At 40.4% G+C, this 23,854-nt stretch overlaps 1 protein-coding gene across 1 annotated transcript in view; it reads left to right on the top strand.

The window, feature by feature from the left end:
- ARHGAP15 (Rho GTPase activating protein 15) overlaps window positions 1-13,063 on the top strand; it is a 331,248-nt gene extending 318,185 nt beyond the window's left edge. The window contains exon 14 of the mRNA XM_018078934.2: window positions 11,782-13,063. Within this exon, the coding sequence (XP_017934423.1) occupies window positions 11,782-11,965 (184 nt within the window). The 3' untranslated portion in view covers window positions 11,966-13,063. The remainder of the gene's footprint in view (window positions 1-11,781) is intronic.
- Window positions 13,064-23,854: the final 10,791 nt, after the last annotated feature.

Genomic DNA, 23,854 nt, shown 5'->3' with positions numbered 1-23,854 from the left:
TTACAGATCCCACCAATCCCTCTCCTGTAGCTCTCCAGGTACCTTCATGGAAAAAGCTCAAACGTTCTGCACCATGTTCTCTGTGTCAGCACTAAATTCAGCCTCCCCAAACCACCTCAGGATAGCACTTCATCTGTCTGGAAACTGTTCCCACTTCCCAGATCATTGCTGTCCACATTTCCAAGGCCAGACCTTCACCAAACACCATCAGCAATCACCACACACTATCAGCACACAGCATATGGTACTATGATACAAACCTATAGCATATGGAAGCTTTCCAGTAAGTAAAGTTTACTGGGAACATCAGTTTGCCTTGTTCAAACTCTCAGCACAGAGAGGATTTTCACAAGGTTGTGGCAGCAGTAGTAGCAGCAACTTAATACCACCTCCTCAGACAGCTCAGATTGTTTCCATGTCTGGATAACGGTCTCATAAAAGTGTCATTGGAAGAATGAGTTTTCATTCCTTCAGAACATCCACCCATGGAAACCACGGAAGCTGCTCTGGACTCAGAGTCAACCCAGAGATTCCTAACTCAGGAAAAGTTTCAAATCTTGGTGAACACATTCTGGATCTCACCTGACCACTACGGGGAGGAACTTGGTAACCTTTGTGGGTTAAACACTAACAGATTTCCATCACTCTTCGTATTAAATTACTTTTATAGAGCTTTGCATCCTGAAACTACAATATTTCATTCTTAAAGAGGCACTTTCTCAGCTTGTAAATCCATCTACAACCATTCACTTCAAGTTAGACATTTTCTGCTGTAGGGGAAGATCTATGGAGCACCTACAAAAGGGTGTCCTGGAAGCTGCTTAGTGAGGGAGCTGTCCCAAGACTGATGACCATGCCTTGATATCAACAGCAGGATTGCACCTGTTGTTCCTAAATCTTTCAGTCTTTGTCAGACACGATTTGGGTTTGTAGGTCTAAGAGACTCGTCTCTGTTTCCTCAACAGTTTTTCTAACTGTGGATTTTGATCAGGGTCAGGCAGAAGGAGATATTGGCACACCTGGGTCACTTCAAGCTTCAAAGATGAAAGAAACACAATTGCTAAGGGAGGTAGGGCTGCCTGTATAGAGAATGAACACTTTATAAAGTATCTAAGGCAGTTAGACCAGAGTCATCTGAGACCAGTACATGTGTGAATGGGTATTTGACTTTAAAGGAACTGATGAGAAAATTCAAAGCTAGTTTAAATCCAGGAAATATTGCAGAACTTGCAGTACTACAAAGGGTGCTTCTTAGAAAAACACAATATATGTAAAATCCTCCACTCCAGGCAGTTCCTGCATTTAGTGCAATGGACTACACACAAAAAAATATGCACAAAAAAATAAACATCAAGCTAAGGTGAGAGGACAAGACAGACAAAGTGTAAGTAGAAAAGACAATGCTGACACAGTAAATTCATTGCTCAAGGGCGAGTAAAATGTAAATAAGTTTAAAGAAATCAAAGACTCATGGCACATACTCACTAGTGCATTTAAAGGCTACATTCATCCTACTCGTGTTGAGTATCAAGGCTGAAACAATCGTGATGCTGGGAGGCATGTTAAAGCATCTTTCAAATCTGATACAAATGCAGTGCATATATATTGCAATTGTAGCTTGTGGAGAGCTCAGAACTGAACCTGGAAGAGTAGGAATCCTGGTTGAGGTCAGATCCCACACAAAATCATCTCTTTTGGATAGATCACTGCAAAAAGTCTCTCATTTTAAACAACAAGATGGTGAAAATACAGGTTAAAACCAGAAGATTTTATATTGGAGGCAATTTATAGGTGAATGTTATTTTTTTCATTATTTAAAAAAGACTTGAAAAGAAAAAAAAAATAATTACAGCAGTTGGACTTGATGATCCTAAAGATCTTTTCCAAACTAAATGGTTGTGTGAATCCATTATACAAGAGCTCACAGAGAAGGATAACTTCAATAAGAGTTTGTTCTCTGACTTTCATGGAACTCTTTGCCGCATTCTCTGATTTCAACGTCAAAAATTACTGGTTGTCTCGCAGAATTGAATAATTAATTCATGACACTGGACAAGAACAATGTGTTGTTAGTGAAACTAAGCTTTTCAAGAGCAGCTCTAGGCTCACCAGCAAAGATTTCTGAGCAGGTTGTCTGCAGCTCAACATCCCAGGTTGAAATTCCAGCCAATTGCCCCTTCTGGGCTCTAAGTCAGAAAGTAAACCTGTCATATCCAGGGCTGAGTTATTTGCTGGCAGCTGGATTACGGTAGTGCAAAAGGGCTATAATTGAAGGCTGCGAGAGGTTATAGATGGAACATAATCAAAAGCAGTAATTCCACTTAGTAAAAGTAGATATCATCCAAAATGAGAAAAGTTAAGCTTATATGAGGTGAAATTCTGACTCCATTCTGGCTCCCAGTCTCTGGGATTTTTGTCAGTGACTTTCAGAGTAATCAAAATTTCACTCACTGCCCAGAGACACACTGCAAAGGGTGTGATGAAGTGAAAGTTAAAATAACTGCTAACCTGGGGCTTCCAAAATATATTTTCTGAGCACAGACTGCTGTCTCACTCAGTGTTTTCCTAACGCAGCAGTGCAGGCAGCCCTTCTGGGGACCAAGGGGATAAAGCTGTGCTGGTGAAGTACATTTGGGACGTGCAACAAGAACCACCCTGCTGTGAATGCTGAAGTTTCCACTGTTCATCACCCTGTGGGACTTGGGGAACTGGACCACTTCGAGATAGTAGGGTAGAGGTTTTAAGAAGTGTTTTCAGAAAGCTGTAACATCACTGAGTATCAGTGGCAGTGCTGACACCTTCTACCTGAGCCCCTCTTTTGAAAGACAGGTAGAGCTTACTGGAAGAGGGACCACAGAATTGGCTGACAGATGCCCTAATTTCACTGGGAGCAGGAGGATTAAATTATAATACTGAGTCTCATAATCTATCTTTCCTACCAGTAAATCTGAATCAAAGAGTACAATTGATGTGCCTCTGGGAAGAAGGCTCCATAGGGTCTCCTGTGTGCTTTCCATGTCCCCTCTGCTTTGGGTGTGCTGCAGAAAGTGGCTTCTTTCACTGAGTTACAAACCAGCAGAATTGGTGGCTCTGCCTTTTCTGTTTGTCCATCATTAAGCACATCAAAGCCTCGGTGTCCCCATCAGAAAACAATGCTGCTAATAACGTTAATCCACCTTTATTAAGAGCCTTTAGCTCTATGGAGGAGTACCAGATATTATTAAGACAAAGACAAGAGGGATAATAAGGAAATGTGTTTTTTCCCTTGCTGACCTAGTTTCTAACCTCACTTTAAAATCTTCCCTTGATTTTAATTATGCTTAATCTAAAGCTAAGCTCACAAATCTAGCAAACTTAAGGGCGGCTTTTAAGTGAATTTTCTCGCCTGTCAGAGTTCCTGAAGCTTTCCGTGCCACAGTCAGAAGTTTATTTCCAGCCCAGATGCAAAGTTGGGGCAGCTCTCTCCGCCAGCACCACGGCTGTGCAACGCCTGAGCTCGGGCACTACCTTGCTCAGCTCGAGCCTGTGTAGCACCACAGCATTCTTCACAGAACAATTGCAGTCCTTTTCTCATCAGCCATAGCCAGAGGCAGTAATAAGGGTGAAGGATATCTATCATGAAAAGTCCAGTGTCAATGTGTTCCCCCAATTTATTTACTGACCTTCAATGCAACAGCCATACTCCTGACCCTCATGAGATGAAGCCTAAGGGGAAATGGCACTGAGCACCAATTCCATATCCTGTTGTTCTGTGGTCTAAATTAAGTGCTAATTAATTACCACTGGCATCTTTGGCATTGCCTGTCAAATTGGATTTAGGATATCCTTTCGCTGTTTAAACAAATAGCCCTACATCTAAAGCTAAAATCCCAAGTGTCAGCGTTTTCTTTACTTTTAAATTTTTATTTTAAAATTCAGCGAGTATGTCCATGGATTTTGCAGGTAGAATTCAAATAAAAGAAACAGGAATTGATATTGTCAATTTTGATTAATAGTCCCTCATTAATAAACATCCTGTTATTCAGTTTCCACCTGCAGTTGCTGATGTTGCCTGGAATCAATTAACTCATATAATTTGATTTATTTTACAAAGACATTTTTGGATGTGCTGTGCTGATGATAAAGGTTCTATATTTACAATTCATGATTTAAGCGAGATTGTTACTAACTGCTTTTTATTTTTACTGTTACAGGGAAATGTAGCTTCAGGCATTTTTGAACAAAAATATTTAAGCAATTTAAAAAGTTAAAGCTTTATTTATTTAAAACTATCTGTTGCCTTCTGAACCACACAGGCCACAAAAGCATACAGATCCAGGACCTCTGACAGGTTGGTCTTTACAATAAGCTAGTTGTTCTGGAGAAAAAAAAAAAAATCAGAAATAGAATTAAAAAATAAATTTAAAAAAAATATCAAGCACGGCAAAAGCTACACCACCAGCCAAAAATACATTTAAGGCCTCTATGAGGTGTATCTCTGTCTGAACATATATTATTCTATGTAGTCTCACACTGCCTTTATCACTCCACTATCCAAACTCCTCTAAGAAGTGCCTTAGCATCTGCCCAACATCTGTCACGGGGGGTTTTGTTCTCTCTCATCCCCTCCCCAAGGAAAGGCTCATGCTCACAGTGCTCGTGTGGTTTTTGAAGAGGGGTTCACTGTTGTTTGAGATATATTTGCTGCTACAGGCAGAAATGAATGCCTTGTGCACGGAGCTGCAGCCAGAGGAGTCCAGGATGCTCCTTAAGGAAGTTCATGGCCTTCAGCTGACTCCTATCAAAAGGCTGTGCCCAAACAGGCAAACTCCAGGCACAACAACAGCATGGACTAGGCAGATCTTTCCTCTTAAGAACACTGGTCAGAACCAGTTTGCATTCACACACAAAAAATTACAACACGAGCCAAACTGTGAGGGCAGAGTGCTGGCTGTCAGTAAACGGAAGAATTTAGTGGGTCACCCATTTGGGTCAGTTTTCCAAAAGGAAGACCTGGAATTTTTGTCATAGGGAAGATTTTTTGGAAAGATTTTGAGTCCATCTCTTTGACACAATATGGTTTGGGGAAGTGGGACCTGAGTTTTTGCTCACACGAGGGTCTTCGGCAGAGCCACCACAATTTGGAGATGATCTCCTGCCCTTGCTGTCCATGGACCAGTGTCCACCCTCTGTCTTTGAACCTTCTCTAACTCAGGAGATGTCCAGAAAAACAAAAAATCCCAAGGCTGAGGTGCGGATATACTGTTACCCTGCTCACAGCTCCTCAGTACACCTCCCCTTGTGCAGAAGAACAAGCAGGACTTCTCCAAAGCAGATTCCTGAATAAAGCCCCAGTAGAGACTGGAGTATCTTTAGATATCTAAATGTGTTTTTACCTCCTGGCCTCAGCCACCCAGAAGATAAAGACATTCTTTACAAGACAGGCACTGTGTGAGGTGTGTGCAAAGGCAAGAGCACATGTGCTCTTCTGCAGGGACGTCATACGGATAGCAAAGTTCACCCAATGCTGAGAACACTTTATTTTTAACTGTTCTCTTATTAAACCAGGCTAAGCCAGAATAAATGCCTTTCTTCAGCTTCTCAGAGTCTATTCAGCCAACTGTGAAGCAATATTCGGAGTTAGTTTAGTTATTATTTTCATTTAGGGCTGCACTCCAAGGCAGTTCATCCAGGGAAGGGCTCGTGCTGTGAGATATGCGGGGGATCCCCTGAGGAAGCCCATTCTCCACCGGGGCCCTGTCAGCTGTCCAGGTACTATATATAGCCATCCAATGGTCAGATTTAAAGGCTAGTCTGCAGCAGAAGACAGCATCAAGTGCTCATTCTTGTATCCCAGAGCAACTGAAGAGAAGGGATTTTTCCCAAAGAGCTGTAATACGAACCCACAGCTGCAGAGCACAGGAAGCCTATGGAGTTTCTGTAGGCCAGGAGCCATTGAGGCTATTTTCAGCAAAAGCAAGCTCTTAAGTATGTCTGAACTATTTCTGACCCCACTTGTAACATATCATTCGCCATGACCTGGTTTCTCTATTACCAGCCTAGCTATTGTTTCGAATTCAACCTATGGAACAAACAGGGATTTAAAATACCTTCATGTTTTACACAAGTAGCTTAGAACTGTATTAGTCCACTGTGATCCCTGGATTGTGTTTATTTGTTGCAGAGGAAACCACATGGCACATTTTGAAAAGGACAGACACTGTAGTGTTTTGGAGCTCCTTTATAAGCACAAACCTCAGGTCACAGTTACATACACACCAAGCTCCCCCCTCCTAAGACAGAACAGAGATCCCACAAACAACAAGCTGAGGATTCAACTGATGATGTTTGCATTTGCTGAGCTTCATCAGCTGGTGAATACCACTGTAATGCAACTGAGCAAATCACCTATAAAGCCAGGACATAAGTAGTAATGAGGTTTAGCTTGCATTCATAAAATATCAAGAATCTGAAGTTAATACTAAATTTTAAATTTGTCTATGCAGCAGTGCAAGGAACTGAACAGTTGACACAAATAGAGTTTGTGGTATCAGGGGCTCACTAACCACCAATTACTTCCATAAGTTTCCCAAGGTGGAGTTAAGTAGTGCACAGGCACTCTTCCTTCACAGTGGGTGTATTTCTCTCCTAAGCTGGTGTATCCAGCTGGATATGAATATCTCTGCAAGGTTTTGACCTGTTATAAGACCTCTATCATTGTTTGTGCTTTAAGAGGACTCTCAAAGCTCACTTTTCAGCACCAAAATCCACTCAAGTTCTTCCCAAAAAACAACTACTGTAGCTGAACTGAAATAAATTTCCAACAGAAAATGACATTGTGGTGATATTTTGTATCTCAGGAAAGTATGTAACAGGCCTTAAATGGAAAGGAAATACACTGAGAGAAAACCTGATAGATTATCTGTGCATCATGTTGTACTCATGCTTCCTTCCTAACACTGAAAAACCCATCTGCAAAAGCCCCGCCAAAATGTGCTTATACACACACAGGCATTATCACTTGCTAGGACGGTACGTTTTATTATCAGGTTATTTTCCACTACATTTGGCACAGTTAAGGTAAGTATATTAACTTTACTTCCAAATAAAGAAAACAAAGTTGTGCTGAGTGTCTAAGCCATTGTCAATGAGTTAAGAACTGACAGGAGGTCCAAGTAATCAACCCTGTCTACGGCGCTGAGCTTTCCCCTGGGACACCTCCTCTGATCATACAATGTATCTGACGGGCATGGATGTAGAATTGCTTTCAATAAAGATTTTATTTCAAGGTTGGATGATTCCTTCCCAAATGTCTTGTCACTAAAGCAAAGTATGTAATACCTGTTATTTTTTAACTCCTGTGAACCAGCATTTGGGAGGGAGAGGAGGGTAAAATGTTGAGCTGGAAACTGTTCATCATAAGAGACAAATTTTAACACATTCAAATTGATTGGGAGCTCTGCAATAGCAAAAGTCAGAAAACTGCTGCATAAAAACTGGCCTGTAACAGTGCAGTGAAAAGGCCTGTTAGCAGAATTATTGTTGGGGAGAGCTGAAGGCAGCTGAGCCCTTCCCAGGGCCAAGTCCTTAAGCTAAAACATTACATTTGCATATGCCTGAGTATAGATAGGAAACAGATATTGGCTAATTTGAGGATAATTATTGGCAAAGTGAATCAATGGGATGCGCAGACTTTGACCTATTAAGGCAGCTCATAGGAACACATATCAAATCATTCCTGTCATCCATCGGGATGAGCAGCTCTGGCCATGACAGTGGTCACTAGCACAGTTCAGCAGAGGTACAAAACACTCCCAAAGGGGCTGTCCTGGAATAACCCACTCACAGAGGAATTGGCTCCTAATTCTATAAGGTTGGTTGCTATACCAAGAGGGCAGATGACACGAACGTATCTTTTTTTCTCCTTTCCAGAGAGTTTTCTTTATTTCCATTTATCTTTAATGTCTCTTGAACTCTATTTAAGTCTTGGTTTCTGTCCCTAATGGCAGAGACTTCCTTAAGGAACTCAAATATTGTGAATAACGCTGACAGACAGGATTCTGATAAGATCAAAACCTACTTTTATCCTTCTGTCCTCCACTGAATTCAGAAGATGGCATTTCCTACACCTGCCACTCTGGGCCATAATATTATACCAAGAGACCCATTCTTACTCTTCTGATCCCTTGTTTTTCAGTATTTTATCCTTCAGTCATAATCTATATTACCAGTTCATGGAAGAGTAGTAGGATTGTCTTGTTGAAAAGTTATCCTTAAATATAATTTAAAACAGTGGAAGAGTATTAGGCATGGATGAAACCACTTCTGCTGAGGGTAGACATGCCCCTGACATTGAGTAAAACTAAATCCTCACAGGTTGGAAAAGGCCAAGAAAACAAAATTGAGAAGTTCTCAGTGCAGCTGGCAGAGGACAGCTCTACTCTCCAACACCCTCCAGCCTAAAATAAAACAGTGCCCTTTCCAATGGGGATTTCCTCCCTAAGTACACCGACTTCTCCATTTTTTATGTACAGTACTTATATAGCAGTTACTGTGGCGTAAAAATAGATGAAGAACATTTCCTAACACCCAGTGTGTTTGAAGTAATAATCCAGTGTGCCTTCCAAATGTCAAAATTAATAATGATTTTATTTAGAGAGTTTGAAAAGTGTCAGTTTAATGGAACTAGAGAGCCAACTCACCATACAATGACCCTCTTAGCTGTAGAGTTGCCCTGTTCTCCATCACACGCTTTCCAGCTTGCAGTTGCCTTGGCAACAGCCAAAGCATAAATTTCAAGTATTTTTCCTTATATATCTGCCATTGACACTAGAACCCTCCTTTCAGACACTTCTTCTGTTTTAATACATCATTAATTTCATTACTATTAATAATGAGAACTGTATTTTCTGCATACCTCCTGACTTGTGATCTTTAAGGACTGAAGCTATTTCTTGAAGCTCAATTATTTCGGGGAAAAAAAATAATCTTGTGCAGCATAACGCCCAACAATTTCTTGATATGATTCCAACATCTGTGGCACTGGATTATGGATTGTTTCTAAAATAATCTTAAATTGATGGATCATTGCTCCTTTCATATGGGCTTGACAAAAAGTACCTCTGGCATTTCCTTTCACTTTTTATGCTGAAAATGGTGTATCACTCTTTCTGCTCTTTTTCTTGCCAAAAAAGGAATTCTTGCCCATTTTTTCAGGATTTTCTCTTTTAACAACTCAATTTCATTTAGCAGCTATAGTAATAGCTTTAAGTGTGCATATTTGATACTGATTTGCTTTGACTTCTTCTTTTGTGAACAGATGAAAAAAAATATTAGTTATAGAATTTCACTGGTAAATATTTGTAACTCAAAAAGACGTAAGTTCCCAAACTTATAATTATTTTGTTCAGGCTGGATTGAATTCCTTCCTTCTTTCCCTCCAGTAGCTGCATTTCATCACAAATTATTTAACTATTTGTCTCTAAGTTTGCTTATTATGGTCATCAAAACAAGTAAAATTGCATGAATACATCAAGATTTTTCAAGAAATTTTCTCAGTAAAATAATTCTTATTCCGGTGTTAAGCTATAGACACCCCAAATCTATTCAAATATTCTTAGTGTCACATCACATACTGATGAACCACAACAGATACTCATCCTCTCCATCACCATCACACACCATGCACATCCTCCATTGCTTCATGCCATACCCTCACCTCCTGATTGCTGAGAAAAGTTGGCAACACCTGGACTTTACCAGGATTTGATGCGAGGGATGGAATCTCTGGGAGAAACAAGGAAAATTATTCTCCTTCAAGATGGTGGCAAACAAAGATAGGAGGGTTAGCCATGAATCTTCTATTTTCTGTGTCCGCATCGGGAACGCAGGGTCCCAACATCCTGCTCCACATTTAGCAGACAAAGGAAGTCAGTCCCCTCCTGTTCCTTCAGTAAACAGCTCCTCCACCTCCTTTCTTTCCCCTGACTCTGCTCATCCATGGTCCACTGCCTCCTTCTCCCTGCAAGGTGCTTCTCCTCCAGCTCCATCACTGCTGCCCATTATGAACACCCACTCATTGCAATGATGCTAAATTGATGATCTCCAAAGTGACACAAGATACAACTGCTGAATTATTTTCCCCTGGTGATCACACATCTCCCCATCCTGATGTCATCACTAACTACTTTATGAGGTTTCTAACTTTTACCATGTAACAAACTCAACAGAAATCAAGTCTTTGTCACAGAGAGGTCCCAAGCTTGATGTACGTGCTTCTGCATTAAGTGGCATCAAGCAAAAAAACCTTGTCACCTCTGCAACATTTTTAATTGTGATAAAGATGTGTGACATCCATCAGAAGCCCACACAGTCATTTGGCAACAAAACTACTAACTTTTTAGACTTTTTGAACTCCTAAGAGAAGAGATGATATATTAATATTACTACAGAGGAGAGATAATTAATTTTTTAAAAATTTAATGAAGATGCTATATTTTAAGAAACTAATAGTTAAGCCAATCTGATTAGTGCCATATGGAGAGTGTTTTGTGCAATGGGCACCACGGCTACTAGCATGAGGCAGAACTAAGTAATTCTTCCTATTTATATACAGGAAAAAAACACGAGTGTTGATGCTCAAGGAACGTGGTGAACGACAAGATTGGCACAAATCCACAAGACGATGCTTTTTGCTATATGACCCACCCAGTAACATGAAAGGAACCCTTTTTTAAGTGCCTGAAGCCATTATGTGTCGTGAAGTTTCTTTCCCTTATAGTGTAGCTTGCTGTAAAATCAGCAACAGGTATGGGAAAACAGAGACAGGCTGTGATGGTATTTAAATTGCTGCCCGGAATATAAAAAGGTGAATGAGTGACAATGGGAGAGGAGGGGGGAAAAGCAGCACTTGGCTTCAACAATCCACTTGGAACATTTGAGTTGAAACTAGCAGGTTAAGGAAGCATCCATAAATTAAAACATTTACATATTGAAGTCACACTTCATTCTCATTCCTTGGTAGAGCTGTGCAATTTATTTATAAAATGTGTATCTTCATTTACTAGTCTTTCCAACCTAGGATACATTATGTATTCTGGAGGGTTGAGGCAAATGGATTTCTACTTAGTTTGTACTCACCACTGCAGAGATTTATGTGAAACTGCCTATCTAAACTCCATCCATTAAACCCATACTGTTTTTAGACCAGACTTCTCCATCCTTAATGCCATTTCCACAGGAATATTAAGTCTTAATACAGACACAAGATCAACTTTTAATAATAATAGTCCTTCTCTTGTAATTTTGTGGGTAATAAAGATATCAAAGGTTATAATCCTTACCATTATTTTCTAAGTCATCTCATTAAGGTATGTGGTCTCTGTGTCTTCCAAGAAACTTTGTGTCAGGATAAGGCATGCAAAAGTCTTTAGTTACATAAATTTCACAATCCATTTCAGACCATACTCACTTTATTGGATTTAAATTAGCAGAAGGAATGTGTTTCATATGAGCTCTATATTAAGGGGCTTTCTTTTGGTTTCCACAACTCTTTCAGTGCTGGAGACCATGTTAAGGGAAGCAGGGAATCTTCTCCCTGGCACCACAATGACTCTCCTTTCCTTATTTGCCACATTGGCAGAACTTTCTCTTGCCTCCCTGTTTTCTTTCTTTTTGATAAGTTAACCAAACAAACATCCCTGCTAGGAGAATCAGTTAAAAAGTGCCTCTATGTACTTCAAGAGCAACAGTGACTCCTCTGACATCCTTCTTTTTTAACCAATTCTTTCCTTTCGTCAACAGGATAGCAGCCAAGGAATCCGTGAATCTTATGTCAACACAAAGCTTAGGAATTGTGTTTGGACCAACACTCCTTAGACCTGAGAAGGAGACAGGGAACATGGCAGTCCACATGCTGTACCAAAATCAGATAGTTGAACTTATGTTGAGTGAGTACAGCAAGATCTTCGGCTCGGAGGAAGACTGACAGACAGGGCCTGTTATTGAAAACGTTCACATCTGTCTTGATGTCTAATATTTTTACATTTCTGTAAACATATTTCTGAAATATTTCTTTTTCTTTCAAGTGACAGATGCCTCATTTTGTGCAAACTTAATGATGATTTTGTGTCTAATTTTCAAACATTGGAATAAAAAATATTGTCAACATTCGCCTATATGTATTCTGCATTAACCCTTTGAGAGTTTCATTATGCTAGCACTCCAAGTGTCACTTTTTCTGCAAGCTGAGCATACAGCATATGGCCCAAGACCATAGAAAATGCTGTTTACCAACATATGCAATGGCACAGAAAGACAAATAATAATTGAGGAGGTTTGTGAAAAACGGATTAAAATATGTATATTAAAAGCAATGAATTAAAGCAGTGATATCAGATCATTCACAGCTAATCTGAGTATAATTTACCTTTCTCTTTGATATATGTTGAAAATTAAAGGCATGATGAATAATCAATTTGTCTACCCCAAGAGTTGGAAAAAAAATTACATGCAATGCTTTAAAACAAATAAAATAAACAAACACAAACAAGATGAGAATGTCACTATTTGCATAACAGTGCCTAAAAGAAATTAAAAATGGAATTGGAACTTTGGCATTTTTACTTAAATGCAGTACATGAAATGAAGACATTGCATGACTGCTCATTTTAATGTAACATCCATTTTGATTCTTCATCACACTGTACATCTGCCCGCTTTCCCCAGCTATCTCATGTTCTGTAGCATTTGTATTGTGCTCCTGAGGATGCTTTATTGGTGAACTACATTAAATTCATCTAGAAAGAACTTTAAAAAAAAGCCTTTTCATATGCCCTTAGGATTACTTGGCTAGACTTGAATCAATTTATGCATTTGATGGTTAGTTTCAGTTGTCATGGATAAACAAAAGGGTAACTGTCTAGAATATATCAAATATTGTTTCATTTTGAAATATATGTTTCCAGCTATACACATCTCCTACCCTGTTTTGTAAAAGTATTCTGCTGATAAAATGTAGACTTATGTTTGACAGCTTTTTAATCAAGTTCAAAGAGAATAAATAAAACTAATCCAGTGTGGTAAAGAGTCTGTCTGGTTATCGATTTGTTCATAAAATGAAAAATAAACCATGTAAATAAGATGTGTGAAACACAGATCTAGAAGCAAATATTTAAAGCAATTAAAGACCCCAAAACATAGGATTAATGCATAGGTCTGCTGTGCGTGAGAGATATGTCTTCAATATCACCTCGGCAGATCATGGATTGCCTCAGTTTTTACTCAGCACAGTCGTGCAAAATACCATGTTATTGAAGAAAGGTCACTCCTCAGAGTGGTCCTTTATGGGAACAAACATATAACGAGGCCTGATCGTTAACTAAGACCAGGCTCTTTCATCAGGTACTAACAGAGATGGAAAAATAACACCAAGAAAACATAAAAATTGGCCCCGAGATGTTTTTTGACTTCACACACGTGTCTGAAAAATCAAGCAAAACAGAGGGGTAGTGACCAGTAATTAAAATGAAAAACACAACAAAACCAAATAAAATCTCCCTCGTTTCACAAATATTCAACGCAATCATTTCTGAACAAAACTATAATGTTCTGGAGAACCCAAATTCACTTTATGTTCGAGAAAATATTTTTCATGTTAATGTCAGGCCATGAGTACTTAAACAGTAATGCTTTTCAGCATCCCTGTCTGTAGACTCTTTTAATAGCAACAAACCAGGCGCTGTTTATAGCCTGTGGAAATGACTGGAAGAAAGATAGTCAGAAGTTCAGTCTATTCCTTAATAAAGACCATTCACATTATGGCCCCACGGGTGCTCACAATCATGCTATTGAAGTAATTTCTGCTATTACTGGAAATGAAAAGTTCACTTGTTACTTGGAGCCTGTTGCACTCAGAAGAAAAGATTCTTAATTAATTAATTAATCTTCTTTTAAGCTTTCTTTGGAGCATGGAGACTCCTCTTGTCTTGTTTTTATAAGCAAGACAAGGTTTATGAAATGAACCCATATCTTTCTTGAGATCAACTGGTTTGGTTCAAGGGGGGGGAAATAAAAATCAAGGAAACTTTTGGACACACGAGCCTTTCTTTGGGTTTGAAGGGTTCCTTACATGAATGCTGTACAAAAGTGCTGACTGCTCTGCTAAATGCATTGTAAAAGCAGCCTGAACATGGCAGTCAATTTGGGAGGACACAAGTGTCTCTCGCCAGAGGAGAGTTTCTATCTGGGGACTATAACAGACATCTATCCATTCTCATCCTGACAACAGAAAGGAATGGCCATGCCTTGCTACCAAGCTGCTTCCTTCCCCAAGAGGCCAATCTTCTCCCTGTATCCTTTAATATCTACATTAATTTAATGGGAAAAATTACTCACTCAACCATTAGTCAAAGAGCCGGCCCCACAGCTCCAGCCATCAGCAGAAACCAGAAGGACAAAGATGATAAGAGTTAAAAAAAAAAACCAAAAATAAAAATAAATTTTCAAGCCTTAACTGCAGCAGGATTTGTTTTACCTCCTGCTCAGGTAATTTGATTTTCTTAACCAAGCTCACAACACGGGGCTCCAACACTCTCTTGTTGCTGGACACAAACATTTCTAAATCTGAAAAGTGTCCAAGTTTGGCCTCCATCACCATGACCAGTTCACTGATTGCTCCTCCAATTGTTACTTATTAGAGCATTTGCTATCACTTGGTAGAAATACTGATCAAACTTTGTTAAATGTTTAGCAAGTCAAAATTAGACTTGCAGAAGACCTTTTCTTTCAGGAGCTAGCATCATTTTGAGAAAAGCCACAGATATTTTTAAGCAAGGAGCTATTAATGGTAAATGATCAGAAAAATGAAGGCTGAGAATGCAGCAGAGAAAATATGTCCAAAAATCACTGTGTTTATCTGCATCTCCCCAGGAAGAGTGTCTTCTATTCAAACTTGTGTGAGAAACACGAGCATGAAGCAACCAGGATTAAAGTAAAAGGAGATACCAGAAAGAGACCTCTAATGGAACCAAAAGGGCATTTCCAGCTAGAAAGATTTCTCATGAACATAAAAGTAAAAAAATCAATTTATTGAATCCTAAACTCCTGGGAGAAAAATAGTCAGTTTTTAACTCAAGAAATTCAATGGTAAAATAGAATTTCTGAATGAAAAAAATGAGGAAGACGGACTGACTTGCTGAGCTGCAGCTGAAAGAGGAGGTGTAAACTCCCCTGAACAGATCTTCATCCCTCTTTTTATTTATGCACACACATAAATATATATATATATGTAAAAGCACCATACATTTTAACAGTCCTTTAATTGTCTGGTGGGACAGCTGCAGTTCAGGTAACATTCAGTCTGGTTTTGTAAGTACCCCATGCTGCAACAGAGTCCAAGGCTGCCATTCGGCCCAAGGCACTCAAGAAGTTCAGTTAATCCATTTCCAGATAGTATATAGACCATGAGTAGAGTTGGGAAGAAAGCTGGACAGTAAGCTGGGACCCACAATCACCAGTGCAATCAGGCAGAGTATAGATTTTACGTGGCTAATTCTCAGAAGAGGTTGAAAGTAGAGCCTCGGGGAATGCAGACATTATCACAGCACAGCAGGTTCCCCTGCACGGCATTCCTGCTTCGGAGAGAAAACATGGAGCACAGGGAAGTCAGCATAATCAGAGGCACGGGTCTCAGTCACAAGTCCTGGTTTTTGTAGGATGCATAAATGGAGCCCAGGGCAATTCTTGTTTTGCAGAAGATAGGAACCTTTCCTAGCACCCAATCCAGATTAAAAAAAACCAACTTTTCCTTAAGGAACAAGGGACAAACAAGTGCCCTGTGGAGGTCAGGCCATACCCCAAACCTTCACTGCTCAAGTAATGCTTTAGGATGCTACTAAAGCAGCAATTCACCATGTGCCAATTCACCATGTGTGATCACAGCATATGAATGTCCTCTATCATTACTTACATACTCCATGCTATTTTTACACTCAGCAATACTTCCAAACATACCCAAAATACTATGAGAATTAATGCCCATTTTTCCTTACAGAGCTTTACAGAGATCTGGTTGCACATTGGATGGAAAACATGAGCCATCACTTCAGTTTTTCACAAAAAACATACAATGAAATTTAAAAAAATTAAATGCATTGAAGACTCAAGGCATGAGACTGGGGATGCAATACCACTGCACATCAATGGTGTGAGAAACTGAGGCACAGAGCCAGTTGTGTCAAAAGAGAACATTCCATTTTAGTGTTCATTCTCTTTTTCTTTTTTTTTCTTTTTTTTTTCTTTTTTAATAGTTTTGGTTGGAAGAGACCTTAAAAATAATCTCATTTCAACTTCCTGCCATGGGCAGGGACACCTTCAACTATCCCAGGTTGCTTCAAGTCCTATCCAACCTGGCCTTGAACACCTCCAAGGATAGGGAGTTCACAACCACCCTGGTCAACTTGTGCCAGCGCCTCAACACCCTCACATAAACTTTATATTCTACACCTTGAATTCACACATATAATCAGGTATTTGGGTTTTTGCAGGCACCCAGCCCTGCAACCCAAGGGCCAGGGGGCCTCAGAGGAAACAGAACAGGAAAAAATCTGTCTTCCAAACTCTTGGTCGCAGTGAAGTTTTCTGGTTTTCTGAAGTTTGCTTTTAAACTCTCAGAAATACTTCAAAGGTGCTGGGAACCCACCACCTCACAGCAAAGCAGCCTTTTCACACACCTCCAAAATACCTGGGGCAACACCTTTCACCTCCACTAGAAGTTGAAGGCTTTGTTTAATAAGTTTAAGAGGGACCATAAAAGACCGCAAGTTCTGAATGCTTGCCAATTAGTTACCCACAAAACACCACCATTTCAGAGCATATTTCTGTTAATAATATACAGACTCATAAATGTCACATGATTCTCCTCTCCTCTGCCTGTGTCAAAATACAATTTCTCTGCTCAGCTCTTATCCAGAAGTTTTCTGGCTGCATGTCTGGCAGACAAAAGGAGCATCTCCCCACCAGTGATTTCTATATTGCCTCAAAGCTCATAAGCTTTCAAAGAATCAGCTCAAAAGCTTTTTGAACATTTTTTGGTTGCAATTTTGGGAAGGTGGAGGTGTGGCCCCTGCTCTGGAAAGTTAAAGTAACCACATTGAAAATGTTTTGACCAGTCCATTGCTCAGACTCCAGCCTACCCACTGCAATGAAAAAGGTATAAAAAGTCCAACATTATGTCAGGCTTTCCCACTGGGAATGTTTCTTTGCAGCCCCAGGCAGCAAATGGTTTTAAGTAAATGGCTAACACCCTGTATACATTTCTATCTTTATGTAGTTTCTGTCACTTATTATCCATTTTTAATCCTACTAGGCTCTTTGTCTTAATGGTATCTGATGAATTTCCCAGGTTAATTATGCACCATGTAAGAAAATATTTTACTTGTATCACTTTTAAATTCATTAGCTTTTAGTACCATTGTATAGCACTCCACTTGCTCTTGATTTATGGGAAAGGCTAAATAGGATCATCTGACTGACCTCTCCTGGCAATTCACTCTCCTATATACCACTAACACATCAGCTCTCATTTGTCTCTTAATCAATTTAACCTTCCCTCGAATAGAAGATCTGCCACATCCCTTACTACTTGCTCTGTCTTTCACTGGATGCTCTGTTCATCTATTCTGCCCTTTAGAACAAAGCTCTAGGTATCCAAGGGGACAGGATCCTTAATATTTTCATTATTGAACTCTTTACAGCTCTTTAAAGAGTCAAACAGCTTGTTTGTATCTGATTTCTCCTCTACACTGAAGAACTGAACTGTCCTTAGTGCATGGACCAGGTTCACAAGGGAATTTTGGGAGTTAGGTGCTATTTCTGGTCCATACAGAGAACACACCAGTGCTGCTGGTATCTCCCTTGTGGCTACCTCACCTTGCAGCTCTCCAAAATTCCATCAGCAGTTTCAGCTACACAGGCCTGGCAATCAGCAGGAGGAGGGAAGGCAGGATAAGAAGAGACTGTCCAGCAGCAGGTCTGCTCCTGTGCCATAACCCAAAGTACAGGGAGCAGGAGTGACCCCGGGAGGCTTCAGGCTTCCCAAAGGATTAATAATAGTATGCTTGTATGCACAGCAACAGCAGTGACAAGAGGGATGCCCTATGCTCTGCATCCACCTCTAACATTATACCCCCATCCATATGTGTGCACTGAAGCTCTTTCCAATGGACAGGGTTCTGTAGGACTGATGGTTACTGGTGCTTTCCTGGATGTTGGAATGGTAAAAGTCAGTCTTCTAACCCCCCAAATTCAACCTAAATTAAACCCTTTTTGCCACTTGGCTACATCCAGAAAATTCTACTTAGTGGCAGATTTTTGGCTGTATGTATATTCAGCCCAGGAGAAAAATAAGCACTGTGGGGATCAGATTAAAGGTATCTGGCACCTGCCTGAACCACTGTCACCTTAGTTTCTGAGCCCCTTGCAATCTTTGTGCTATTGGCTTACCCACAGGACACCAGCAGGGACTGCTTTTGCCTTTTGATGTTTCAAAATTAAAATGCAGCCTATAGCAGCTCAGGGATATGGATCTGGAACTTACTACAAGATGGGCCAGGATCCTGGAAGGGGTATCAAGCTGCATTCTAAGGCTGCAGCACACAGGTGATACTGCACATTGTTTTCCAGTTGGAGATCCACATTTCCGTGGAATTACAGATTCCATGCTACCCCAGACCACACGGTGCTGCAGGAACGTAGAGCTGACAATCCCCTTGCTCCGTAAGACACCCGAGTTCAGGCAAAAACAACACAATAATATTGGTTATTCCAGGTTTACGGAGTGCTGTTGGTTGGAAAACAAATCGAATTTTCTTTCGTGCTTATGATGCTCTTCACTTCAAATGTGAGAACTCAAAAACAAAGCAGCTACCTTAAACAAACACGCCCTGAGATGCAAAACACAAGCACCTTCCCGAGACCTATAGTACTATTCTTTTTCACGTCATGTCCCTTTGAAGTGCAGATAGCCAAAAACATTGGCAGTGCTTTCCCTCTGATGCTGCAGTTTTTGAGAGTATTATGCATATTGCAGATGCGGTTTTCTTGCACTAGATTGAAAAAAAGAAATAATCTTATTAAAAATGTAAAAGGATTTCAGGGTTCTGTGCATACTCAGAGAAAAGAGAGATGTCAACAATAAACATGCCATCTGAACAATACGGAAGGACCTCTGTCCCATGGGCATAATAGATGTTTTATTAATAACTTGCTTTTATATATTTTTCTCATTTCCCAAAACAAAGGGAGGAGGGGAAAAAAAAGAGTGGGTTGGAAAATCAAAACGTTTCCTTAACCGGACAATTCAACATCCTCCCCGAAAAACACGAGGATGAATTGAGACCTGGTGCATTTTCTGAGTCTCTGTTCTCCTGTCCCAGGTGCTTTTCTACCATCAGGACACCCCTGGCATGGGGACAAAGACCCCCTGTTTTTGAGGAGTCCATCATGAAGTATATCAGCTCAAATTGTAGGATTAAAAAGGTGGATCTTTTAATCTGGGTTTAAGGCAGACTCAGCACAAGCATTGATGGAAAAGATGGGGTATTTACAATTTACTGATTGGGTAGAAGGATTGGGTAGACAAGGTGTAAGAATGAGAGGGAGGACATGGTCACTTTTTTCACGTTCTGGAAGAAACAGAGCAACTTGGCCAAAGCAAAGTTTTTCCTAATTTAAATCAGCATTCTTCTGTCAAGTAGGAGTCTCAGCAATTGGAAAAGGAGAGAGATGTGTCTTTGCTCCTCTAGGTACCTTCAATCTGAGCGTGTTTCCAGACCCTCTGGTTTGGCCCATACCAAGTGAATATGTCCAGGGAATCATAATATTTACTCTCTTTGCTATGGTATAATTTCCCCCCCAAAGTCTGTATTTCAGACAATCTGAATGTCTTTGGGAATGCTGTTCCTAGAGTATAGGCCTTCAGTAAACTAGTTTTTCTTCCCAAATGGCTTTGAAAAAGCCGGGCAAACATGGGAGGGGGGAACAGAGACATGGGATGCACTGTGGCATGGGGTGTTGGCACTATATGATCTTTAAGATCCTTTCCAACGCAAACCATTCTATGATTCTATTCAGTGAAGGCAGAAAGAGCCTAAAGAAATTTTCCTATTCCATTTTCTGCCAATATATGTGACCCATGCTATTATAACACACATCTTGTTTTCTGGTAACCTACCTGTATAAATAGAGTCTTTGCTGTGAAAAACAGATGCTGCTAGAAAAGCCTCTGATCTTGATACTTGCAAAGAAATACAAAGGCTCCACCTCAGAAGCAATGTCATTTATCCCTAAGATCAACAGCAGACACTTGCTAGGAAAACATTTTCGAACAAGTAGTGAAGAGAGGTGAACCTTGAGATCCACAGCCGAAGGGTCTGCAGGCTCTGCTCAGGCACTAAGAAACCTTTCCAGGATGCAGAAATTCCTGTTTACTCACATAAGACTTTAATTGCTTCGTATCCCAAATAGTTTCTACGCAGCCAGACATTAGATTTTTTAAATCCTTTTCTTATCTGTACAGTTAGGGATCCATTCGTAAAAGAATTGGAACATTTGCCCCCAAAGGTGCCTGAGTGCAGAAGGAATCCATCACTTGCATATCAGGTTGGGAGGCCTTTTTCTGCCTTAATTCAAGTGCACTCTGCACTCTACAGGGGTCACAAGTCAGGCTTCTTGCCTTTTCTATGGACACTGCTGTGAAAGAGGCCAGGATAACTCACTGGATAGATGGGAAAAAGCTCTCTAATTAAGAAGCAAGTGTACATCTGTCTCAGGCCACTTGCCAAGCATAATGTGGTGGGGAAGCAAATCATTCTGCTGTTGGAAACTGTTCCTTTTGGACTTGCTGACTCCAGAAGTGGAGGTGACAGACGCCTCACAGTCAGGTCTCGGGGCTTTCTGTACCCACCTAATGGTGACGAAGTTGTGGGATTTGTCAGAAGTTCATCTGATCATAAACGTGCCAGAGGTTCCTGAGGTTTAGACAGCTCTGAACACGTCTCTGATTTACTTATTTAAACTTATACCAGGCATTACTGTGAAAACACAGGTACACGTGCACAGTAACAGATGTGTCTGACAATTATCTCCAGGAACCCGTGGCCAGGTTGTGTCAAAAATGGGCCCAGATGTGGCCAGTGTCACCGTGTGGTGGGAGGAAAAGGAGAAGGGGAGGACACTGTCAAAATGGATAGGCAGTTTGGCAAGGAAAAGCTGGACCACTTGGGAAATTTGGTACATCCCTGATTTTCTGCTGCCCTCCAAAGAGACTGCGCTTATGGAAAGAAGTCTCCCGAAAACCTTAGACTGGAGTTTGATGAAAATGCTAGTCCTGCCCCTGAAGATCATACTTCACATGAGCACATCTCCTGCATGGACAACGGAGAAGAATATGTTACCAGAGCCAGAATTCCATCTGTTCCTAAGTTTATTTTATTAGTTTCACATCATATCCTTCTGAAGTTATTAATAAGGGAAGAGGTAAGAAAGAGAGGGATGTAGCCAGCCACTCTGGGAACAAACGAGAGCACCCTCAGCACCATCCTGCCATCACACATGAAGCAGGTGAGATCAGTGTCCATGTTCTGAATGAGGATAATGATTTGGGCTAGTGCATCATTGCAACTTCAGCCCATCTTCTAGAATAAAAGCAGCCACTGTGGTACTGATGTCCCTTCTACAGTCACTGGTTAGCCAGTAAGGCCCTGAGGTGGCTTTTATTATCCTTCTGGTTGTAGTAGCACATAGAGAGGCAGATTCAGAGCTTATATGAGATGTCAAAGTCCTTTTAACCCTTTTTCTCTCCACTTCAAGCAAAACTACAAAGTCTTGAAGGGCTGTCTCATGTTAGGTTGGATATTAGGAAGAAATTCTTGACTGTGAGGGTGGTGAGGCCCTGGCACAGGTTGCCCAGAGAAGCTGTGGCTGTCCCATCCCTGGAAGTGTCCAAAGTCATGTTGGACGGGGCTTGAAGCACCCTGGGATAGTGGAAGGTGTCCCTACCCATGGCACTGGATGAACTTTAAGGTCCTTTCCAACCGAAACCACTCTGATTCTATGAAAGAGCTGTAAAAGAGATCCGAGCTCGCACAGGAACGTCTTTGCTTAACATCCACCGCGTTGATGACTGTAAGTTAATTACCGCGCACACTGTACCGGTGACAGTAAATATTAGTGCTCTGTGCTACAGAACAAATATCCCATGATGAAAAATTCAAACGGTATCGAGCTTTTCATTAGTGCAGTAATGGCTTTCTCACACATTTAGCTCATTTTTAATTCGACCTGCTAGGGGAAGGAAATGACATACTTTCTGTTGAATAAGACAGCGCCGAGATTATATGAAGGTGCGTTTTTATGGGTAAAGAAACGTATGCCACATTAATCTATTTTTATGCCTCGCAGTACGTGCTGATGAGTCATTTGAATGCCAAGTTTCATTAGTAAATTGGGAGTGATATAGGCAGCTCTGTGCTAAAATAAAAATACATATTTCGTTTAAGAACGTGAAAATTTCACTAGAGCTGCAGAATGTCTTAAACACTAAGTAGGATCATAGGATGTAAGGATTAAATCTTAGAACCCTGTTTACAGAGGAAATTTTGTGTCCATAAAATGCACATTAGGAAAACAATCTGTCCGACATTGCATTGTTCTATCATTTCTCTACGGATCATATTAGTCAGTGTCCTGTTAACATCCATTTTATCATACTGTCATAATATTATATTGAAATGAGATCTGGCACTTTTGGGGTCCTGTGCAAGATGAAAAAATGGGTCTCCAGCAGTCTTCCTCTTAGATATAATTGAAAAAGAGGCAGGCATGAGGGCATGCTGTGATTCACGCTGCCGGAGAGTGATCTGGAATCATTCAGATGATGAGTACATAGAGAATGCCATGCACAGAAAGATGGCAATTTGCTGTACTAATGTTTTGAAAATGAAAATTTCTAGCTGTTTTGCAGAGGAGCTTAGTAGGAAAGGCAGAAGAAAAAAAACTAATAATAAAATCTTTTATAGTTAAGTCAGATTATTTCTGTTGTTTTTGGAAAGGCTGCACTGCAAGAAATGTGTTTTCTGGAGAATGATGTAAAGCATAAATGAACATTGCTTTATTGACCAAAATAAGTGTAAAATACAGGAAATGGAAGGAAAACAGCAAATGAAAAAAATTTTCTCCTGTTCCTTGAAGAATAGTTTTACAGAGGGATCCAGGGGGACCTTTCAGGGTCCTTAAACTGAATCTTGAATTCCCACTGTGGCCATTTGGCCACAGGGATGGACACCCACGTACACCCAGCACTTCAAGCCCATAAGCCTATATTTCTGCCATCAAGCCACATTTCCAATAGCCAAGCTACCTGAAAATTCCCAGCAGGAATGAAAACAATGCTTCTCCTTCTTCCCAAATAGATTATAACTAATGATATCAATGTCCTATTCTTTTGGTGCTTCCACTGAACTTTAACACTAATAAATAAATCAAATGAACACTTCCAACCTTTGTTTAATACCTATGCTGTCAGTGGTGGTGCACAGTCAGTATTAAAAAGATGGGTTTTTTTTTCTTGTAGTCCTTTGTTTTGATTAGCTTTGTTCTTGATATCATCATTTGGTATTAAAGGAATGAAATTTAGTACTAAATTATGTACCTTTCTTCAGAATTTTGTTGTTAAAGACTCCCAAGCTCATGCAGCTGGCCTGTCCTCAAGAGAGTGACCCAGCAACCTGACCTGAGTTCTCTTTTAGGAACTGAACTAAGCTTCTGTAAAATCCAACCCTGCTTTTGCTCCCCACTTCATCGGGGGTGCAGTTGGAGA

The sequence above is a fragment of the Manacus vitellinus genome, unplaced genomic scaffold (genome assembly GCF_001715985.3).
Source record: "Manacus vitellinus isolate BGI_N305 unplaced genomic scaffold, ASM171598v3 scaffold_43_pilon, whole genome shotgun sequence".
NCBI lineage: Eukaryota > Metazoa > Chordata > Aves > Passeriformes > Pipridae > Manacus > Manacus vitellinus.
Note: the sequence above shows the minus strand (reverse complement) of the source record. Positions and strands in the feature narration are given on the sequence as shown.